The following is a 22,131-nucleotide window of genomic DNA, read 5'->3' as shown; positions in this document are numbered from 1 at the left end:
TGAGGAATCCGAAGAAGCAGAGGAACACTGCCGCCTCCAAGACCAAACTGGGACCCACCCCGAAAGGTGACAGGGCCAGTAAATCCGCCAACCCCCGCACCATGGACCCTGAGATGGGCAGACGTGTCACCACCGGTCTTCCCTGCGCCTTCTGGATACCCCTGAGCATCGCCCTGACGGGATAAGCCGCAAAAATGGACGGCGATGCAGGTTGAGCCAGGGAAAAATAATGCTGGATACCTGCTAAGTACACCTTGATGGTATTATGCGACAGACCTAGACCATCATGACAAAAAGCCATGAAGGCCAACATGTAACTGATATCATGATCTCTGGTGCAAGGATGAAGGGATGTAAATTTGCAAAAACACCTCCAATCCGTCTCATAGGCCCTGCGTGTGTTACTGGCCAAAGAACCATGGATAAGTTCCGCTGCCCGAGACCCGAAGGTTCTCAGTCCAACCTCAGCTGGGCAAATGGCGGCACCGGCAAGCCCCTCCGATCCGCCTCCGGATGCTGCCGAAAGAAACGAGGGAAATCAGACCTGGACAATGCATCTGCCGCCCCATTGTCCACCCCGCTGATAAACTCCCCCCGAAAGTCAAAATTAAATCTGAGCCCCAACCAGGTCAGCCTGCGCATAAACGCCATGATTGTAAGGGAACCTGACCTCCCCTTGTTAATGACAGCCGCGGTGGCAATATTGTCGGTAAAAAACACGACCGTATGGCCAGACCACAAGGACCCCCAGGTATATGCTGCGGCCACAATGGGGATAATTTCGAATAAAGCGGACGTTCGGGAAAATCCCGGAATCCCCGCCACTTCCGGAGGCCAGGGCCCAGCGAGCCACTGCCGCCCGCAAAACCCACTGATGCAGCGGCATCAGAAAACACCCTGGGGGAGGCTGGGGTGGGGAGTCGGATGAACAAGGACACCCCATTCCAGTCCCTCAAGAACAAATCCCACATGAGCAGGTCTGCCCTAGCATCGGCTTCCAACCGCACCCTCGAGTCGGCCTCCTGAAAGAGCGGCAGGAGAGCCAACAGGCGAGACACAAACGACCTACCCTGTGGGATAATACGCATGGCGAAATTCAGCATGCCTAAGAGAGACTGCAACTCCTTCTTAGAACATACTGGAGATCTAACAAAGCCATGGATGACCCCACGAATCCTGACCAGCTTGTCCTGTGGCAAGCTAGCAACCATTCGTACCGTATCTAACGTGATCCCAAGGAAGGTGACTGTGGTAGCTGGACCCTCCATTTTGTGGGCAGCCAAGGGGACATTCAGATCCCTGAACAGATCGGTAAGTGTGGCAAGATCCCTGGGCGCCTGAGCCGGGCTCTCCAGCACCAGGAAGTCATCCAAATAGTGCAAAACCTTACCACACCCCAACCGCTCAGCCAACACCCAGTTGAGTGCTGAGGCAAATGTGTCAAACAGCCACGGGCTACTTTTGGATCCAAATGTCAGCTTGGTTGCAAAGAAAAACTGCCCCCGCCACTTCATGCCGTACCACTGCCACAAAGACGGCATGATAGGGAGGAGCTTGAAGGCATCGGACACATCCGCCTTGGACAACCAAGCTCCCACACCCAACTGCAATATGTGCTGGATGGCAGAGTCCACGGAAGCGTATTTCAATGCAAATTCCCCCGAAGGGATGAGGGAGTTCAAACTGGGTATGGGTGATGAATGAGGAGCAGACAGATCGTACACCAAACGATATTTATTCGAAAATTTTTCCTTCACCACCCCAACAGGACTCACCCTCCACATGGCAAATGGTGGGAACAAAAACGGCCCAATGATGAAGCCCTTGGCCAACTCCACCCCTAGCAACTCATCTACCAATTCAGGGTTAGTGGTAGCAGATAACAAATTACCGCACTCGTGCGACTGCGATGGAAGAGAAATGAGGCCAGTATGAAAGCCCTCCTCAAACCCTTCCACCAAAAATCGCCTGAGCGCTTGCGAAGGGTGATGCGCCAACCAAAAATCCAGCCGTGGGATGTTCACTACACTTAGTCAGGAAGCCCCTGCGGGCTTAATCGGGCAAGCAGTTTTGGGGTGTGCCCTAAAACAAATTGCACAGACGTGCAACAATCTGCACTGATTATAGTTGCATGTCGTGTAGTTGTAGTTATTACACAGTTGCGACTTCCCTAGGACATGGATAGGCCTGCCAAGCTTGTCAACTAAGCCCGACGGGCCTGAAGAAGAGCCGCCTGACCCAGGCCTGCTGGCCCCAACTGCCCCCAGATGCTCAATATTAGGACACCAGTTAGCCGTGTGGGCCGCAGACTGGCAGGTGGCACATGTTGGAGACTTTTGGCTGGCAAAATGCCTGCAGAACAGCTCAGTATCGATCACGCTCCAACATGACACCACCTGGAACTGAGCCCACATGGCCGCGACTTTGGCCGAGAAGGATCTGTGATAGTCGTAAAACGAGCTACCACCATACTTGTGGGCCAAATCTACGATCTTATGTAAATAGAGGTCCAACTCCTCCCTCCTGGCAGGACTTACCCCACAAATGATGTCCCTAAAAATCCCGAAGGCCAGGACGAACTCGGCGATGCTAAGTTTGCGGTTTAACCTGGGATCGCGGGTCCTGAGGACCACCGAGACCTCCCCGCATGCATACGCCTTATTCTCCACTACATCTTGTGATGCAATGAGGAGCGAGGCCAAGTTGACGTCCTTGCCTTCTAGAATATCCCTCTTCAGGTTGGCTGGGATAAAATGGGCAGGGGAGATGGACGGCACCGTACCAAAACTAGCGGGAACCGCCAGAGGAGACGGCCTCTCTGTGACCGCAGCAGGGACAGCCGACGGCCCTGGAATCGAGACAGCTGATGGCCCCGAAATCGGGACAGCCGACGGCCCTGGAATCGGGGCAGCCGACGGCCCTGGAATCAGGACAGCTGCCGGGACCACCACACCGGCTGGCCGAGCCTCCAAAACATCCATCCTATCCTGCAACAGCTGAACGGAGGTTGAAAGAGTGTTCAGCACCGTGTGGATTTGTGTCAAAGCGGTGAGCAGGGATGCTTGATCGGTACTGGTAGATGGCTGCGGTATGGACTGCGTGGGAAAAAGGAGTCTGAATAACTCTGCCTTTCTGGCTGAGGCCGCGAAAGGAATGCCCCTGGAACGGAGCTCGGCCATGAGCCTGGGAACAGTCCAGCTTCTCACCGATGGCGAGCTGCCGTGCTCTGAGCCCCTAGACGGTGTGGCCGGGATGAATGCAAGATCCTCACTCTCTGACACGTGGGACATGTTCACAACCTATGAAAAACAACCAACAAGTCAACTACGCCACCCGACAACCCCGCAACTACCTAATGTGTGGTGCAACTTATCGAAGACATGCGCATGACAAACTAATGACCATGACCCCCTGCGTGAATGTAGCGCGAGCCCGAGCACCTGTGGCGCTGCACAGGTAATTAAAAACGCACACTCAGGGCTTAGAACCTACAGACCGTGGTAGGCAGAAATAGGCGTGTAAGTGTGATGCAACGTATGACGTATGAACGTACAGGCGAGTTGATTGCAAACAATCAATTAAAAACGAAAACTCAGCCCGTACTGATCCGAAGACGTGACGGATCTGAATATGTAACCTAACTAAATCCCCTCAAAAGGAAAACAGACACACCTCGCTGCCGCAGACACAGCTGAATCCACCTGCGAAAATATATCACGAATAATTAACAAAACGATGACCACCGTACCGCCACCACCCCCCACCCAGAGTGAACGTGCTCTGCGGTGGAAAAGTGACCCTGGGCAGAATGCACCCAGTAACCTGAGCCTGCCATGCGCGAGGCCATGGCCCAGAGCTGCCGTGCGGCCGCGGAGCCTATAGCCGATGAGCCAGATACAGGTATGCTTGAGACCTAACCCAGCACACCCCATGTTGCGCCAGAGTGAAGCTGTGTAACGAAACTATGCCCTGTGCCCCCCCAGAAGCCAGAGGAGTGGCACCGCGCTGCCGTGACCCAACGTGAACACCCTCCCCCTAAAACTCCCAGCGTGACTAAGCGGTGAGTATGCGTGGCTCAGAGGGGACCGACTGATGGTGCACCGTGGGACTACAGGTCCCAGCAAGATCCATGATGCTTGCGGGTAAAACCTCTCACCACCGCCGCCCCCCAGTGATTCCCTGAAGCAGAGGCCCAGACTAGCTACCCGTGCCCCACCCCCCCACCTAACCGCAGTACTTACCTTGATACACCTGCAGTGATACTGCCACCTGCAGGAAAAAACAGACACCCTGCACAAGGGATGGAAGAAAGCAAATCATACCCAGCTTACGACAAACCAGCCCCCCCATACACCCCCCCCCCATCCACCAAGACTATTCTTCATATTTAACCTTTTTTTTATTTTCTTGTAGTCAAGGTCACAGAGTAATAACACAGTATAGATCATAAATACGTAAACATATAAGAATCAACTGTACATTCTAACAGAGAGTCAGCTTGAAAGCAAACCAGAAACAACCTAGACAGATAGTAGGAAACCAGAGCTATAACCGTCCCGGTTCCCTTACTCTGTTCCACCAAGACTATTCTAACAAGCATGCAACATGGCAGCATCTATGCAAAGCATACCAACAAAAGAAATGACAAACCAGCCCCCCCAGCCAGGGATCCAACAATATATGCGTTCCCCAACACCAGCTCCCCCCGGGTCCGTATGATGACCAGCCCCCCCGGTCCGTGTGATGACCAGCCCCCCCCTGGTCGGTGAGATGACCAGCCCCCCCCCCCCCCTTAGTTGGAGGACGACCAGGCCCCCCCCGGTCCGTGTGACGACCAGCCCACCCCCCGGTCCACGTGATGATCCGCCCCCCCCCGGTCTGTGAGATGACCAGCCCCCCCAAACCTACCTGACCCTACCAGGGCGAAGCAAGGGCGCGCGCACGGAGGCTAGAATGCCACCCGAACGAAGAAGGGAGCCAGGCCACACCCCCGACACGGGTGAACGCCGCCAGCCGACGGGTTAGCCGCCCACGATGTGCGGCGATACCGATCGCTTGATCGAACGGACAGACGGAGGAGGAGGAGCAGGAAGATCCCCGGAACCGGAAGTGATGCGTCCTGACCCGGAAGCAGCGCCGACAAGCATTGGGAGAAGAGGGCGAGCATATGAAGCCCCACGCTCCTCCCACAAACCCAGGCAAGCCAATGGCTAGCCTTAACACTTGTTTCTATCCCCCCGCCGTTCACGGCAGCGGTGCTCCGGCTCCTCCTTTCTTTTTTGGATGGCAGGCCGGATGTCCCGTTGCTCGTGCTTGGCGACTTTAATTGCTGTTTGGGTCAGGTGGCAGATAGGCATCCGGGCCCTGGACCCTCGCTAGGAGTACTCCCCTGGTGCAGTTGCTGCAAGAGGTGGGCTAGGTGGATATCTGGAGGCACCGTAATCCGGGAGGCAGGCAGTTTACATGTTTCTCAAAGACTCATGGCTGTCTGTCTAGGATAGATCTGGGGGTGGGAAATCTGAGCATGCTTCCCCTGATAGCGGACCTGTCGCACAGGCCCCGCAGCGTGTCGGATCACTCATCCCTGGTGGTGCAGCTCTATGTGGCTCCACAGGCAAACTTAGTCAAGGCACCGTGGAAACTGAATGCATTTTGGCTGAAAGTCATTCGATCCCATGAGGAGATATTGGAGGGGGTGCGGAGGTACTTTGCAGCTGGAGACGGAATGGAGATTGACATGTTACACTGGGACGCCTTTAAGGCGTATCTTCGGGGCCTCCTCATAAGGGAAGTGAATGGGGTTAATAGAGCTTCTACTGCTTTGTTGATAGAAGTGGAGAACAGGGTTCAGGAAATGGAACGGGCTTACATCGCAGATCCTTCTGATTTGACCAAGGAGACCTGGCAGGCTGCTCAGTCTGCCTACCAGCAATTGCTCTCCTCGTCGGCTGAGAAGAAAAGGTTTTTTGCTAAACAGGCGTTCTTTGAGGAGGGTGAGAAAACCGGCCGTATATTGGCACGGATTGCAAACTCCCATCAACGCTCGCCTGCTATAGGGGCTATAAGATCAGGGACCGGAGGAGTAGTCTCGCAACCAGAGCAGATTATGCAGGAACTGGCGGGTTTCTATGAGGCCCTGTACAGTTCTGGTACGGCATATGCTCAGGGGGATCTGGAGCTGTATTTAGCCCAATTGGTTTTCCCAGAGCTGTCCGATGTCCAGCGTGCCTTGTTGGACAAGCCAATCACTGTAGAGGAGTTACTGGAGGCAGTCGGTGCTTTCCCTAATTGCAAGGCTCCGGGGAGGAAGGTTTGCCCATGGAAGTGTACAAACAGTATTCTGAGGTACTACTACCTCAACTACTAAAGGTCTTTAACAGCGCCAGGGAGAGGGGGACCCTTCCCCCCTCAATGACCAAGGCTAATATAGTACTGTTGCTCAAGCCAGGCAAGGATCCCGTAGACCCGGGGGCGTATCGCCCCATATCCCTACTACAAAGCGACGTTAAGATACTGGCCAAGGTGCTTGCCATTCGGCTGAATGGGGTGATAACTTCACTTGTGCATGGAGACCAGGCTGGTTTCATGCCTAATAAATCCACGGCGGTTAATCTGAGAAGGTTGTTCCTTAATATGCAGGCACGGGCGGACAATATGGGTAGTAGGGCACTGCTGTCCTTAGACGCTACAAAGGCGTTTGATAGCATAGATTGGAACTATCTTTGGACGGTGTTACAGAAATTTGGATTTGGCCCTACGTATATCTCCTGGATGCGTTTGTTGTACAGCCAGCCGCGGGCGGCAATAAGGACATTTGGCTCCTTGTCGGGGAGCTTTGCATTGAGGAGAGGGACGCGGCAGGGCTGTCCCCTCTCCTCTTCGGCTATCGAGCCACTGGCCATTAGTATTAGGGCTAACTCCCGCATCACCGGTTTCTGCTATGGAGATGAGCAGGAAAAGGTGATGTTATATGCTGACGATACCCTTCTTCTGTTGGGAGATACAGATACCTCCCTCAGAGAGGCTATGGTGGCAATTTCAGATTTTGGAAAATTCTCTGGTTTGCTTATAAACTGGTCAAAGTCGGCATTGCTTTTGCTGGATGGTGGTGATGATACGCAGGTAATTAACCCCTTATGCGCCATACCCATTACCTCATCCTTTAAGTACCTAGGGGTACAGATTACGGCTAGGCCACGAGACTTCATCCATCTCAATATCTCCCCCTTGCTACTAAGATTTAGGGACAAAGAGTATATCCTCCTAGTGACTGTTTTTTTTGACTATCTAGGAGGGTCTCAATCACTTTATCGGAGCATCCTTTGCCTCTGAGAATCTCCCTCAAGAGCCATGCCGTCAACTTGAAGAACCACGGGTTGGGGTGAACGACTGGCCCTTGCAGAAGAAGATCCTGCCTGGTTGGGAGAGAAAAAGGAGGGGAAACCGACCAATTCCTCAGAGTAGCAAACCATGTCCTCTTGGGCCACCAAGGGGCTATCAGAATCAGCTTGCACTCCGAGTTGGCCAGCCTTTGTAAAACCCGAGGTATCAAAGCTAGTGGAGAGAAAGCATATGCTAGGCGACAGTCCCAGTTCTGAGCTAGAGCATCTACTCCCTTTGAACCTCGAAGAAAAGATTGGACAGTCGCACTTCCACAACATCCTTAAAATGTTGCCTTTAATGGTAAAAAATGGAAACAGCACTACAAGTCACAGCAGACAGTGGGTGGATAGCTGACGCATTTTGCACTGGGATATCAGCACTTAGCTATGACTATACCCAGTGCGAAATGCGTCAGCTATCCACCCCACTGTCTGCTGTGACTTGTAGTGCCGTTTCCATTTTTTACCATTAAAGGCAACATTAAGGATTTTGTGGAAGTGCGGCTGTCCAATCTTTTCTTCCAGTTTTTGCACCACGCATTGTCTGCACCCATGCTTCTGAGAGGACACTGATTGCTGAGTGCACTCACCTGGAGCGGCAGTTTCCTTTCTCTCTATCCCTTTGAACCTCCCTCTCTGGTGAGAGAGAAAAACCGCTCCACCTTTCTGTTCCCTCTGTGGGCGAAAAGGGTCTATCTCCGGAAACCTGAACTTGTGACCTATCTGGAGGAATACGCTCTGGTTTAGTTGCTATTCCCCTTGGTGGATGGGTGGTTGGCTCAGGAAATCTGCTACCACATTGGGGGTCCCTCTTATGTTGACCACGATATGGATTGAAGGACCCCTTCGGCCCAACCCAGAACCTCCAGGGCCAGACTTGGTAGTTTTCTGGATCTTGTACCCCCTTGACGGTTTAGATAGGCAACTGCTGTCACATTGTCCAAAAGGACTTGGACATCTAGTCCCTGAATTCTGCTTTCGAAGACCTTTAGAGCCTGACCCACCACAAGAAGCTCCCTGTAATTGGAGGAGGCTCTTGCTTGGATCAGGGTCCAAGACCCCTGTGCTTGGAGGTCCCCTGAGTGAGCACCCTAACCCCAAGCGCTTGCGTCTGGTAATTTTTATAGGATTCCACTGGGCCCAGGGACGACCCAGCGCGAGTCTGTCCTGACCCAGCCACCAATCTAGGGAGGTCCTTACCCTTGTTGGAATGGCTACCTTCCCATCCAGAGACTTCCTGTCGCAGGAGGATAGAAGGAAAAACTGTAGCTCCCTGGAATGGAGCTGAACCCAGGGAACCGCCAGAATACAGGCAGTCATTAGACCAAGGACCCTTGTGACCTGTCTGCGAGAGCAGTCCCTGGGTTCCAATAAAGAGGAAACCGCTGATATTACCTTTACCTTTTTTCCTCTAAGAGAAAAAGCTTCTGAGCCCCTGCGTCCACCGAGTATCCTAGGAAAGTCTTTATCTGGGATGGTACTAGGGATGATTTTTCCCTGTTCACTATACAGCCCAAGTTCTCCAAGGTGCAGATCACTGTGTTTACGTCTGCTGTCACTTGCTCTAAAGACTGTCCATAGATCAGGAGATCGTCTAAATAGGGTATCAGAGATACCCCCTGTAAATGCAGGTAAGCTACAACCTCTGCCAATATCTTTGTGAACACTCTTGGGCTTGCAGCTAACCCAAAGGGAAGTGCTCGGTATTGCCAGTATTCCCTTGCGAGTCAGGACTGCGAACCTCAGCAGGGATTGGTGTTCCGGGGCAACAGGCACGTGGAGATACGCATCCCTCAACTCCACTGTGGCCATAAAAGCATCCTTCAATAGATGTTTCCTCACAGTATAAATGCTTTCCATCCGAAAGCTCTTGTGTATTGGAAACCTGTTCAGTTTCCCTGAAGGTTTCTGGACCACAAACACGTGGGAGTAAAATCCCTGGTAAAGCTCTTCGGGTGGAACAGGGACCATAACCTCCTGATCTGCCAATTGTCCATCAACCCTTCTGCTCTCAATGGTTCTTTGGGGAGATGGGTCAGAGTAAAATTTTGAGGGGGAGGAGAGAAAAGTTCCAGATGATATTTCCTATGTCAAGATATAGGAGCCGAGATCCTTCTCCATCAAGAAAGTCTTCCCCCTACCCTGATGCTGGTGTCACTTTGACTGCTTGCTGTTGTCCTTAGGTCTGGAAAAGAGCAGGCCATCCTTCTGTCCACTCTTTCCCTTTCCCCCCCATCTTCTATTCGTGTCCTTTCTTGGATCTGAACTGGCCCTGATTAGAAGGGGCATGGAAACATTTTGCCTTTCCCTCTCTTGGCCTTGATTGGGAACTGTTTCCCTTTTTCTGCAGAGCACGATAGGACCTGATCTAGAGCAGGACCAAAAAGCTGGGAACCTTCAAAAGGTAACCCGCAGAGCAGTGACCTGGACATATGGTCCCCCTGCCACGATTTAACCCAGACCGCCCTCCCTGCGGAGTTTAGGAGGACCACTGACTTAGCTGAGGTCCCGACAGCCTCCACTATCGCGTCTGCCAAATATGCTACTGCCTTGTTTATTATTTCAAGAGAGTCTATAACCTCCTCGGAATTGTCCCCTCTGGAAACATGCATTCATATTCCTGGCTACGCAGGCAGATGCTAGAGCAGGAGCCATTGAGTGATCGAACACTGCCGATGGCTCGGTTCTCACAGCTCCGAGCAGACAGCTGCCGACTGTCAATCAGCAGCTCTGCCCCCCACACTCACTGGAGTGCTGAGCTGTGGAGGGGTGGGGAGAAGCCATCTCAGGGGCTCACTGAGAGGCTGAGCAGGGTGTCAATCCAGGCACTCAGACTTTGTTGTGATGACAGTGCCTAGACTGCTTCCTGTGACGTCAGCAGAGAGCGGACTTCAGTCCGCTCTGTGCTGAAACCGGGTCACAGGAGTGCAAAACAAATTACACTCGTATGACCCATAGGAGCAGTCAAACAAGCTCAGGCTGGTCTTCTTTAATCTGTACCAGAATAATGGGAAGAAAGAAAGAAAAAAAAAAGTGTGAAGGCTTGGAACAGCTCATAATCTAAAGCACAGATCTGTAAAACATGGTGGAGGCAGTATGTCACGGGCATGCATGGCTTCCAGTGGCACTGGGCCATTGGCCTTTATTGATGTGACAGAACCAGCTGGATGAATTCTGCAGTGTTTACAGATATACTGTTAGCCCAGATTGAGCCAAATGCAGCAAAGGTGATCGGACAGCGCTTCACAGTACAGATGGACAATGATCCAAAACACACTGCAAATGCAACCCAGGAACTTTTGAAGGAAAGCGTGGACTATTCTGCAATAACCGCATCAATCTCCTGCTCTTAAAAGCGGCGTTCCAGTGATTTTTTTTTTTTTAAAAGCCAGCAGCTACAAATACTGCAGCTGACGACTTATTATATGGACACTTACCTATCCAGGGCACCCGCGATGTCAGCAGCCGAAACAGATCTGTCCATCGGTTCTCTGGTGCTGCCGCTATCAATCTTCAGTAAGGAAATCGGGAAGTGAAGGCTTCACTTCCCGATTCCCTACTGTCATCTTGGACCTGTGTCTCCCAGAATACAGCAGGGGGGGACAGAGTAGGCGCTGGATGTAGCGTAGGTCACCGCGGTGATCTATGTCCAGAAGTGGGAACAAATACCTGTATTACACAGGCATCTGCTCCCTCCTTCCCCCTGAAAGGTGACAAAAAGTGGAAGTTACATTTTTGGGTGGAACTCTGCTTTAACCCAACTGATCATGCATTTCAGCTGAAGGCAAAAAGACCCTTAAACAACTGAAGACAGCCGCAGTTCGAGCCCGGCAAAGCATCAGAAAGGAGGAAACCCAGTCTTTGGTCACGTCCATGGGTTCCAGACTTTGGGCAGTCATTGCCAGTAAAGAATTCTTAAAATATTAAAAAACATTTCATTTATGATTATATTAATTTGTCTAATTACATTTGAGCATCTGAAAATGTGGAGACTGTATAAAAATGGATGCAGTTCCTAAAATTTGTACTTGATATTCATGTTCAACCACTTGAATTAAAGCTGAAAATTAATTTGGTTTGTTTAAATTGTATTCTGGTGGCATACAGAGCCAAAATTATGAAAATGGAGCCTATATATGGACCCAACTGTAGAATATATGCTTTCAAGTTATGTCTTGTGCAGATTTTTAGTTATCACAACACTAAACTTTGGCTTTTAGTGTAACACTTGCAAAAACTAAAAAAAGCCATCACTAATCTTTCATCCCCCTGGGCTCTCAATCTTTTTTAGTTAAACTGAAGCTTTAAAAAGGCAGCGTACAGTCCCAAGGGTAACAGCTAAAAATGTGGCATGAGCAGCAGGTTTCTCAAGCTTTGAGGGAGCTTTAACAGGCATATAGGATTTTAACCAATTGTGTTGATGCAGCCTGAGCTTTTCTGACCCATCTGGCAGGAAACAGTTGGATGAAAGGATAAACTCAACCTGAAAAAAAATGCCCTTGGCGAATTCTTTATAAGTGCAAGTTGGGATAGATCGGCAACCCCCGCTCTGAGTGGTGCACAATTGCACTCTACCCTACAGATTTCTGAACACTGCCCAATGTACTACTTCCCTCTGTGCTCTGCTCTACAAATCACTTACATGGGCAAGAACTCATTACAGCCAGTTGGGCCAAAACTCAGACCAGACAGCAAGGCCATAAGCTAGTGCAGGGATAAGCAATTAGCGGACCTCCAGCTGTTGCAAAACTACAAGTCCCATCATGCCTCTGGGTTCATGCTTGTGGCTGTCAGAGTCTTGCTATGCCTCATGGGAATTGTAGTTCTGCAACATCTGGAGGTCCGCTAATTGCATATCCCCAAGCTAGTGCATCATGCAAGCCTGTGGTACCATTTCTGCTTACAGGATCAACTCCTGCATCAGACTTGTGGGGGGTGACCAATTACTCCCCTGCCATGAAAAAATTGTGACTGAAAGTGAACAGGTTTCTCAATGAAGCCCAATTTAATGTAGAGCAAGTTAATGTTTTTTTTTTTTTGCAAAATCTTTTTTATTGAGGAGCAAGTTAATGTTTACTGTGGCATTTCTTCAATTTTTTTAAGTTATTGACTCCAGCCCTAATTTTTGTTGGGGCCTTTCTGGTTAATTTCTAAAATAAACAAACAGACAGACACACACAGCTTGAAGCCAGCAACGGCTTGGATTATGGGGTATTTAACCGAGCAAGCCAATTTGCCAAAACAGCTATTTTAAAACCTTGATCTGCCTTTTAACTTCTGGAGCAATCCAATATGCATAAAAGCAAAAAGACAAGAACGCCACTCTAGGCAATGATTAAGCACCCTACAGTTGTGTGAAATGTGGCAGTATTGTTATCCCTGTGCCTCTGTAAACATATGGTTTGACAGTGTTTAATAAAGTTGTTATAACGGAGTGCGGCGTCCACAGCTTTTTCTTCAATTCTCAATGCAAAAAAAAGCACTTGAGACTAAAAAAACACCAAGGGCTGACCTGACCCTTCCAAGCAAATGCCTAATGCAGGGATATGCAATTAGCGAACCTCCAGCTGTTGCAGAACTACAAGTCCCATGAGGCATAGCAAGACTGACAGCTACAAGCATGACACCCAGAGGCATGATGGGACTTGTAGTTTTGCAACAGCTGGAGGTCCGCTAATTGCATATCCCTGGCCTAATGTTTCAGCTTGATGGGTATCCTTAATTCCCAGCAAGAAATTGCAGGCAGGCCAGTACTGCGCTTTCCATTTGAAATTCCTTATTTTATACAAGAGCATTAAACGATTGCTTACTGTGTGCCTGAAAAGTGCAGAATTGGTTCCTTCCCTTAATTAAGGCTGCCAGGTTACATAATGTGATGACAAAGCCGGCCCTACATGGATAGAAATTTGGTTGATTCAGCAGGGATTGACTGAACTTCAACACATGTATGGGCACTCTGGTTGCACACAAGTGCATCAATCCACTTGTGTACAGCAAGCCTTGCGGATATTTTCTGATTAGTGCTGCAGGAGTGATTTCCCCATCAACACTGACTATCATGATGGTGGAATCAAGCAATTTTCAGTGGAAGGGGGGGAAAAAAAAAATTGCATAATCTATGGGCTGCTTTTGGCCAAACCTTGTAGACAATGGCCCAATCTGTAAGCTGGCCATGAATCATAAGAGGTATCCCACAATGGGTGGGGAAACATCTACTTGTCAACTAGTGTCAGTACCCACAGCCATCCTTATATGTGTGACCCATCTTAAAGGACTAAAGCAGCACACGCGTATACTTTTTCACTCATTGAAGGGAAGGAGGGTCAGCCTGGTCACATAAAAGTAATTTCTCAAGACGGCAAGTGCTCATTAGCAACCCCTAGAGTAACCCTTTTTCACCAAAAGAGGAAGAAATCAAGGAATACAGAATATTTGCCAAAATTTACCAGTCAGTTCCAAATTTATTTGGGAAAATATACAGATTGCAAGGGAATTTTAACATAACTTGCAGGCATTTTTCCAAGAAATACATATCTAATAGTAAAATGAGTAGAAAATTAAATATTTCCTTCCTGCAATCACAGTGATATCACCATCCTAGACTGGAATTGCACCACAGGGCAATCACAACCTATGACCTCCATCAGCAAACACGGTACGCGCACCAATAGTCCCTTTTCATGTAAAAAAGGAAAAACATTGTCCCTTTGAATGACAGACAAGTTAAATAAGTGTTATTACAACTTCAAAATATCCAGCTGCTTAGGAGTCTTGATCTGAACCCTTTCCAGCCAAACTAAACTTAAAGATAAGATGTAACATCACTTTGAAGTCCCTGACGGACATGCCTGTCCCACTAAGGACAGAGCATGAAGTGGCCAAGGATCAGTTTTAGGAGGAGTGTGGTAACCCCATATTCCTCACAGGTCCAGAACTACATAGATGTGATCTGTAAAAGCTAGTTTATTACATGATATAAAAATATATATTTTCCCCACAATGTGTGGGGGATGGATGGATGCATGGTTAATATTAAAACAAAACAGATGAAAGCAGGGTTTGCTGGGCCAATTAAGCAGGACCCACAGCAAAAAGCCCATTTTTTTTTTAAATGGAACAATCTGAAAGCACTGATTAGAAGAAGAAAAAAAAAAAAAAGCAACCATACATATTTGAAACCTTTTGATGATAAACCATCCCACAGGTATTGCTGTATTTTTAGTGACAGAGAATGCTTAAGAGGAGTTACTGCATTTTCACAGTATAACCATATATGATCTTCAATGCATGTATACATTCTATTCTTTAAACTACAGCCACATGCAGTCTGCCACGCTACAGGTCACACTAGTAATATTTAGATACCACCTACTAGTCAGGGATTAGTACCGAGCATAGCTGATGGAAAATACATGACATTTTAAAAACGAAACCCTAATCAAATGCCACCATTTGCAGAAAAGAAGGACTAGATCAGTCAATTAATAAAGAAAAATAAGGACATGATTGCATTTGTTATTACCAATTCATACAAGGACGGGTGAAGTACAACAGTTGCTATAATAGAAAAATCTGCTTCCTTTTCCCATTCCCTAAAAAAAAAAAAAGAAGAAGAAAGAAGGACTTTTACATGCAACATTCTCTTACTTTTAAAATATGAATTGGTCTAAGTGTGCCCTTGTACCTGCAATTAAAAAAAAAAAAAAAAAATGGAGCTACAATTTCCAACTTGTTTTAAAAGGTGCAAGCTCCAGGGCTTTAATCCAAGCCCTAACTTTACAGCCACTGAGTTATTGATCTAGAACTCTGCACAATAAAAGTGCAGACTTTTCAGATGGCATGCTTGTTGCAGAATACAAGCTCACTAGTTAGTCACTTCATCAAGCTGGACCTTTGAAAACAATCCTGCAATGGGCAGACCCTGTGCTTGTATTCTCACAGCACTTATCAATAGCTGAACATGAGATCAGGATAAAAAGTAAATTTTAGTGCACATAACATTGGACTCACACAGGAAAACACTGAAGCTCATATATGTTGTATATGCATGTACAGTATCATACGATTTCAATCCTGCAGTTGCAAAAATTGACATGGAAACCAGAGAGGGGATAGGCTGATGAATCTGCTCAACAGACTAGATACGTGTGGAATGCAGATTTTCAGATGTGAATTTTACTCTAGCCTCTGCAATCCTAACATCATTCCAGTTGAGCATAGAGAAGCAGCATTTTACCATAAACCGAGTTGCCAATTGACTTGGCCGGTTTAAAATAAAAACCTTCAGGAGATGGCCATACTAGTGGCAGGCATTATGTGAAAATTGGAAATACACTTTGGTATCAGCAAGAATACACTGGGATGAAACCAGATATGTTACAAGTGCAGTACCAGCTCTAGGATCGCCACCAAGTTAAGGGTTAAAGAGCACTGTTCATCAGTTTGAATAAAGTATTTCCAATGTTCACAAAATTTGTGGTGCACGGTGTGTCCTGCAAACTGCATACTGGAGGTCCCCATCTCAGTAATAGAAACACAGCTATAGGGAACAATCAAGCAAGGGTAAGAACAGCAAAGGAATGATAAATAGACTTGTGGTTTAAAGTCAAAAACAGACAAAAATGAATGCAAGTTTTGTGACAGCAGTGGTTTTCAACTTAAACAATGGACTGTCCCAATCCTACAAAATATCAAAATTCTTTTATAAAGAGGGTCTAAAGACTGGTTTATATGCCTGATTTTATTGGTTGTATTTATATATTCTTTTGGTAAAGTAGTCTGGTGTGAATTCCAAAGAGGTCTTTTCCTCCGCGTCCATGTTTGTATCCAAAGAGGATGGGAGGGGAGGCCAGGATCCAATAGTACTCTGTTAGATCACCAACAAAGCCCTTTTTTCAGTTTCAATTCATTTCGTTGGGAGAGGGGAGAGGCAAAAAAAAAGAAAAAACTCAGGTACTAAAAATAAACTGGCAGGTCGAAGTCAAACACCTTTGGATCTAGATTTCCTCACTCTGTGCCTTCATTATCTTCAGCAGTGGCTTGCTCTGCATTCTTTGAAGCCTACAAAAAAAAATTTAAACACTATTACATCTCATTAGCAGCTATAGTTCAATGCTCTATGCGTTAGACTGGCCATGGCCATAGACAAAGGGCGACTGCAAAAATTTATGAGTGAACCGCTAGAAGGGTAGTCTTTTTTACAGACGTGGTTTGCAGTTCAACACTTTTGTTAAAATTCCCACACAAAAATGTGAAAATATACAAAGGCATCCAGCAAATTGAATGCTACAGCCATTTGCTTCACACGCTATAAAAGTGAGGGATTCAAACCATTAGATCTCTGAAGCGATTTTGAGCAGTCTGGCATAGGAAGATCACATGAGAGACTGGAAGAACAGGGCCTCCACCCCTGGTTAAAAAAAACTTTACATTTGCATCTGCTTTTCCAACTGAAAAGGTGCGTTTCCACTGTGGATCTGACAGTGTGCTTACTTTTCCAGTAGAGGGATACGTCTGTAAGGACCCAACCGATAAGTGCTTTGAAGCTTGCATGCACAGTGGAAAGCCGGCTGTGAAGCCAATTAAGCATTATTGCCAGTTTCCCTTAGTTAAGATGCTAGCTAGTGCCTGGACCCGAAGCAAATTAGCACAGGTGAGGACAGTGCTGGATCGCTGGACAGCCAAGTCATAGTTTAATTTTTATGTCACTGTATTTTTGCGCATGTGCTTACCAACCTCCACACTAAAATGGATTTTAATACACACACTAAATCCCATCTCCAACGGTTTTGTAAAACATTCAACATATGAACCAGCAGCTTAGATGCATGCATTTGCAAGGTTTAGACAAAGTTAAACAAAAAGGTTTATAATAAAAGGATGAATATTCAGATTACTACATAAGCCCAATTATGTCTCATTCAAAAAAGAAACAAAAAATTATAGCTGCTGACATTAATCCAAATAGGCATGAGCAAGAATTACCTTCTTTTTCTTCTTTTTCTGGGTCTTTCGGCTAGCTGAACTTGAGAGAAGTGCCTGAAAAAAACAAAATAAATTGGTTACTAAATAAGCCAACAGTATACAAATTTACTGGCCAGTAAAAGTAGTTGGTCTATGCTGAAATATTATTGCAGGGACATTACAGAGAATGAAGAACTTTGTAAAATTGTTTTGAAGACAATTTTCTGTAAAATCAGCCTGAGCTATTTTCAGCCTTTGAGAAACACAAACAACCACTTGCCGAACTGCCGCCATCATTATATAGCGGCAGGTCAGCGTAATCCAGCGAACCATTGTAACTGTACGGCGGTCAGTTTAAGCAGGATAGCGCCCGCTGCAATGCGGGGGTGCCAAAGCATGTGACCGCCTTTCGCGATGACCGCTGGCCACGAGCGATCGCAGGCATGAAAGGCAAAATACGGACGTGTGTGTGTGTGTGTCCTGAGAGGAGATGCAGATTGTGAGTTCCTACAAGCTGGGAATCACAAGCTGTCATCTCCTATAGCGAGTTCCCCCAGTTATAAAACACACACACACACACACACACTCAGTTAACCCCTTCCCTGCCAATGACATTTGCGCAGTAATCAGTGCATTTTTATGGCACTAATCGCTGTATAAATGCCAATGGTCCCAAAAATGTGTCAAAATTGCCTGCCATAATGTCACAGTACAGAAAAAAGAAAAAAAAAAAAAAAAAAAAAAAGATATAAATCCCCTATTTTGTAGACACTATAACTTTTGCGCAAACCAATATACGCTTATTGCGATTTTTCTTACCAAAAATATGTAAAATACATTTCTGCCTAAACTTTAAAAAAAAAAAAAAGTTTGAAAAACATTGGGGATACCGTATTCATCTCCCTATTACGCGCTCCGGCGTATAGCGCGCACCCCTAATGTAGCCCTGAAATTCCTGGAAAAAAAAATGTTTTATACTTACAGTTTGTGTCTTGCAAGGTCCATCGGCGGCCTTGTCCAGTGTCCTTCTGCGGCCATTGTGGTGTCCCCCCGCGCTGTCTCCGAGTCGAATCCCCGCGCTGTGTTTGAACCACTCCGCCGACATATACCGAGCGCAGTACACTCTGGTATAGTCAGGCAGGCTCGGCTCCTTTCGCGTAAAGGACATGACCGCGAGAGGAGCCGAGCCTGCCCGAGTATACTGCGCTCGGTATATGTCGGCGCAGTGGTTCAAACACGGCGCAGGGAAGCGGGTATCGGCGTATATCACGCACCCACGATTTTGCCCTGATTTTAAGGGCAAAAAAGTGCGTGGTATAGACCGATAAATACGGTATTTATTATAGCAAAAAGTGCAAAATATTGTGTTTTTTCAAAATAGTCGCTCTTTGTTTAGAGCACAAAAAATAAAAAAACTGCAGAGATGATTAAATACCACCAAAAGAAAGCTATTTGGGTACAACGTTGCACGACAATTGTGCAATTGTCAGTTAAAGCGACGCAGTGCCGTACCGCAGAAAATGGCCCGGTCATTGAGCAGCCAAATCTTCTGGGGCTGAAGTGGTTAAGGATGTTGCAAACAGAATTCAGTGCAGTCTACTTTTTACGGTAATTTTTCTGAATGTATCAAGTGAAACACAAATCCCCAAAAAATTTAAAATATGGCACCTCACAAATTTAATACAAAAATATTAAATACTGTCATATTGGGACCATCAATGCTGACGTTTTGAAAAACTGGTTTAAATGCACAGAGTTAGGAAAGGTTAAGACATCAGGAAAGTTTGAAGATGTTCTCCTCTTCATTATCTAGGTCAAAAACTGATGGCTAACATTTCTGGACAGATCAGCAAAAGTGGAAAGATTTTGCAAATGTCTGCTGTGGCAATTTTGGTAGTTTAAATATTGAAAATAAAAAAAAAAAAAAAAAAAAAAAAAAAATGTAAAGTCTTAAGACCAACCAACATCCACTTACCTTCAACTCTGTATCCTGTACCTCAAGCTCAGACTTGTAGAAATCTGGCTCAAAGGGACCACTTGTTATTCTCATGGGGCCATTAGGCATCAACAGAACTGTAAACTTAAACTGTGCAACGTGTTCTCCTGAGAAGAGAAAATGCAATAAGTTAATATACAGACTTGACAAAATTCTCCAAAATCTTAAAAATGAAAAGCTGGAATAAAATAGAAAATGCATGAAGGTTATGTGAGCACAGCCCTAGACCATACGACCATGCTCAGGTAACCCATAATCATTTTTCCACAGGAAACCTAATTATGCAAGGATACTAAAACATACCACATAAAATGCAGTTTGCAATCTCACCTTCCTTTTCATAGAGTACGTTGAAAGGTTGGAGCAATTCATGCTTTGCACATTCCACCACACCCATCCTTGCCTTCTTTTCATCTTCAAATGCCCTGTAAAAAGTTTGAATAATAAAACTTAGGAACACACACGCTGAACCCAACAGAATACATTTTAGATTTCTTTCAAGTGTTTGAAGGCCATTTAAAAAAAGTTAAATGAATGTTTGCATACAAATATTTCAGCCATGAATGAATAGACACAGCTTTCAAGAGTAGAAGCAATTTCTAGCTAAGAACTGGAAAAAGGAATGACTTGCAACACATGCATAAAGTATTTTGCTTTTATAGAGAGCATACAGTGGTCAGCAAAGTTTCAATGAACACTGATAGCTGCATCCAGCAAATAGGCCAAATTAAATAGTTCCACAAAGCGCTAGAATGCCAATTTACGCAATTGCAGCTTCCTTTGACGTTCCAAAAAGCATATACCATACCTAAGAGTAAATGGCATGGCACCAAAACGTCTCTCAACTTCACTGAAAAAGGCACGAGAGGTTTTCATCTTCAGTCCATACTGCTTAGTTGGATCCCTTTTGTAAATTGTTGTTCTCTGTCCAGCATCCTTTGCCTAATTCAAGGTTTATAAATTATACATTAGCAATAAGGTCACATGTGGATTACGGATTTAAAATAAAACCTGCCTTGGCCTAAATATTTACCAAGGTAACTTATGATGTACAAGAGCCTTGTAGAAATCAACGTAAAAGCAGCGGCCCTATTTTGCAAAGATCCTTGCGAGTGCACATATCTGCATCAATCTACAAATCGGCCACTGGGGAACCCATCGGATGCTAGGCCCATGGCATACATGAGACTTTGACTTCTGCCCGTGTAGACAATTTGTTGTCACTTCCCAAAATTAAGCCTTGCCCCACTCAAGTTCTAAAATGTTTGAACCTCGTGATCAGCTCTGGCTTTTGAGGCCCTAATGAAGTTGTGGCCCCCATGTATCACCTTGGGCTAGGATAAAAGGTGCCTGCACTTCAGCATTGTTGCTTTTATACATTTTTTTAAATCAGGCTTAAAAAGGAAACGTCCAGCCTGAGCTTTTTAGGCTGGGCTTCTCCTAAGGGTCACAGGAGTGCAATTAGTTTTGAACTCCTGTGACCCGTTTTCAGCGGAGATCGGTCTGAAGTCCGCTTTCTGCTGACGTCACCAAGCTCAGTCCATGCAGTGTGTCATCCCGACTTAGTATCCACCAGCTGCCTGGACTTATGGCAGTCTCAGAAAACACACACTTGTCTTTTAAACCATACCACTCTACAACTCACCTTTCCCTCCCCAGTACTAATAAGAACATCAATAGCATAAACTTCATGAACTTCAAATTCTGCCTTTTCATGGTCCTTCCTATTAAAAAATAAATAAAAAATTATTCAAACAAGTTTTCCCCTCCCTTTATCCAGCTACAAACAGACAAACAGGGTGCAGAGTTACACAATACAATGCCAGTCATAGTGGATAAAGGCAAAGTGCATTCCCATCCACTTGTACAGTAGATCTTACAGCAGCGACAGTTATGCATACATCATTTGCCCAGACACACCTGTTTTCTCATAGATATCAGAAACCCACACCACTGACCACTCAGGAAGTTTATCTTGACACATCATAACACACCGTCACCCTATCACCAAGATCTGCAATTTTTGGGTTAACAAACACTTTAAGAATCATATGCCAGGCACGCTCAACCCATGGAGCCATCCCACGTGGCCTGTAATCTCAAACCTACGGCGACCCGCATAGCCTCTTTCAGGTGCACGCTGCTATTGTGACCAGCTCGCTGCTCTTCTCTTACTTTCCTAATGCAGACATGGTAGAGGAGCCTTCAGTCGGGTGGATTACATCTAGTGGCAACCATATAAAGTGGATTCTGTGAAGATCCTAAAGTAAATTCTGGGAGCATGCGAGTGCATCATTTTATCTTTGCTTAAAGCAGAGGTTCACCCTAAAAACATGTATATACCATTACATTCAGCATACTTCTGACATGTACAGTATGCGTTTCTTTTTTCGCTGTACATACCGTACTATTGTTCTTTTCCACCCGGCTTCCGGGTTCTCACTCCCGCGGCGCAATGTCACCTGGGACTTAGCCCACATGATTGACGCGCTTGATAAAAACTTCCTCCCGGCGGATAAGGCACGTCACGAGTTTCCGAAAATAGTCGAACTGGGAGTCGGCTCTATACGCTGTAGAGCCGACTCCCAGCTCGGCTATTTTCAGAAAATCGTGACGCGCCTTATCCACCGGGGGGGGGGGGGACCATGTGGGCCAAGTCCCAGGTGACATTGCGCCGCTGCATAGGAACGCCTACTCCCGCGGGAGTGAGAACCCGGAAGCCGGGTGGAAAAGAATACGGTATGAACAGCGGAAAAAAAAAACAGCATACTAGACATGTCGGAAGTATGC

At 46.6% G+C, this 22,131-nt stretch overlaps 1 protein-coding gene across 1 annotated transcript in view; it reads right to left on the bottom strand.

The window, feature by feature from the left end:
* Positions 1 to 13,813: 13,813 nt before the first annotated feature.
* Positions 13,814 to 22,131, bottom strand: part of PA2G4 (proliferation-associated 2G4) — a 29,704-nt gene continuing 21,386 nt past the window's right edge. Inside the window, exons 8-13 of the mRNA XM_040341091.1 lie at positions 20,987 to 21,065; positions 20,150 to 20,283; positions 19,672 to 19,766; positions 19,321 to 19,448; positions 17,367 to 17,420; positions 13,814 to 16,442 (exon numbers count right to left, since the gene is read on the bottom strand). Of these exons, the coding sequence (XP_040197025.1) occupies positions 16,389 to 16,442; positions 17,367 to 17,420; positions 19,321 to 19,448; positions 19,672 to 19,766; positions 20,150 to 20,283; positions 20,987 to 21,065 (544 nt within the window). The 3' untranslated portion in view covers positions 13,814 to 16,388. The remainder of the gene's footprint in view (positions 16,443 to 17,366; positions 17,421 to 19,320; positions 19,449 to 19,671; positions 19,767 to 20,149; positions 20,284 to 20,986; positions 21,066 to 22,131) is intronic.

Source organism: Rana temporaria, chromosome 2 (genome assembly GCF_905171775.1).
Source record: "Rana temporaria chromosome 2, aRanTem1.1, whole genome shotgun sequence".
Lineage (NCBI taxonomy): Eukaryota > Metazoa > Chordata > Amphibia > Anura > Ranidae > Rana > Rana temporaria.
Note: the sequence above shows the minus strand (reverse complement) of the source record. Positions and strands in the feature narration are given on the sequence as shown.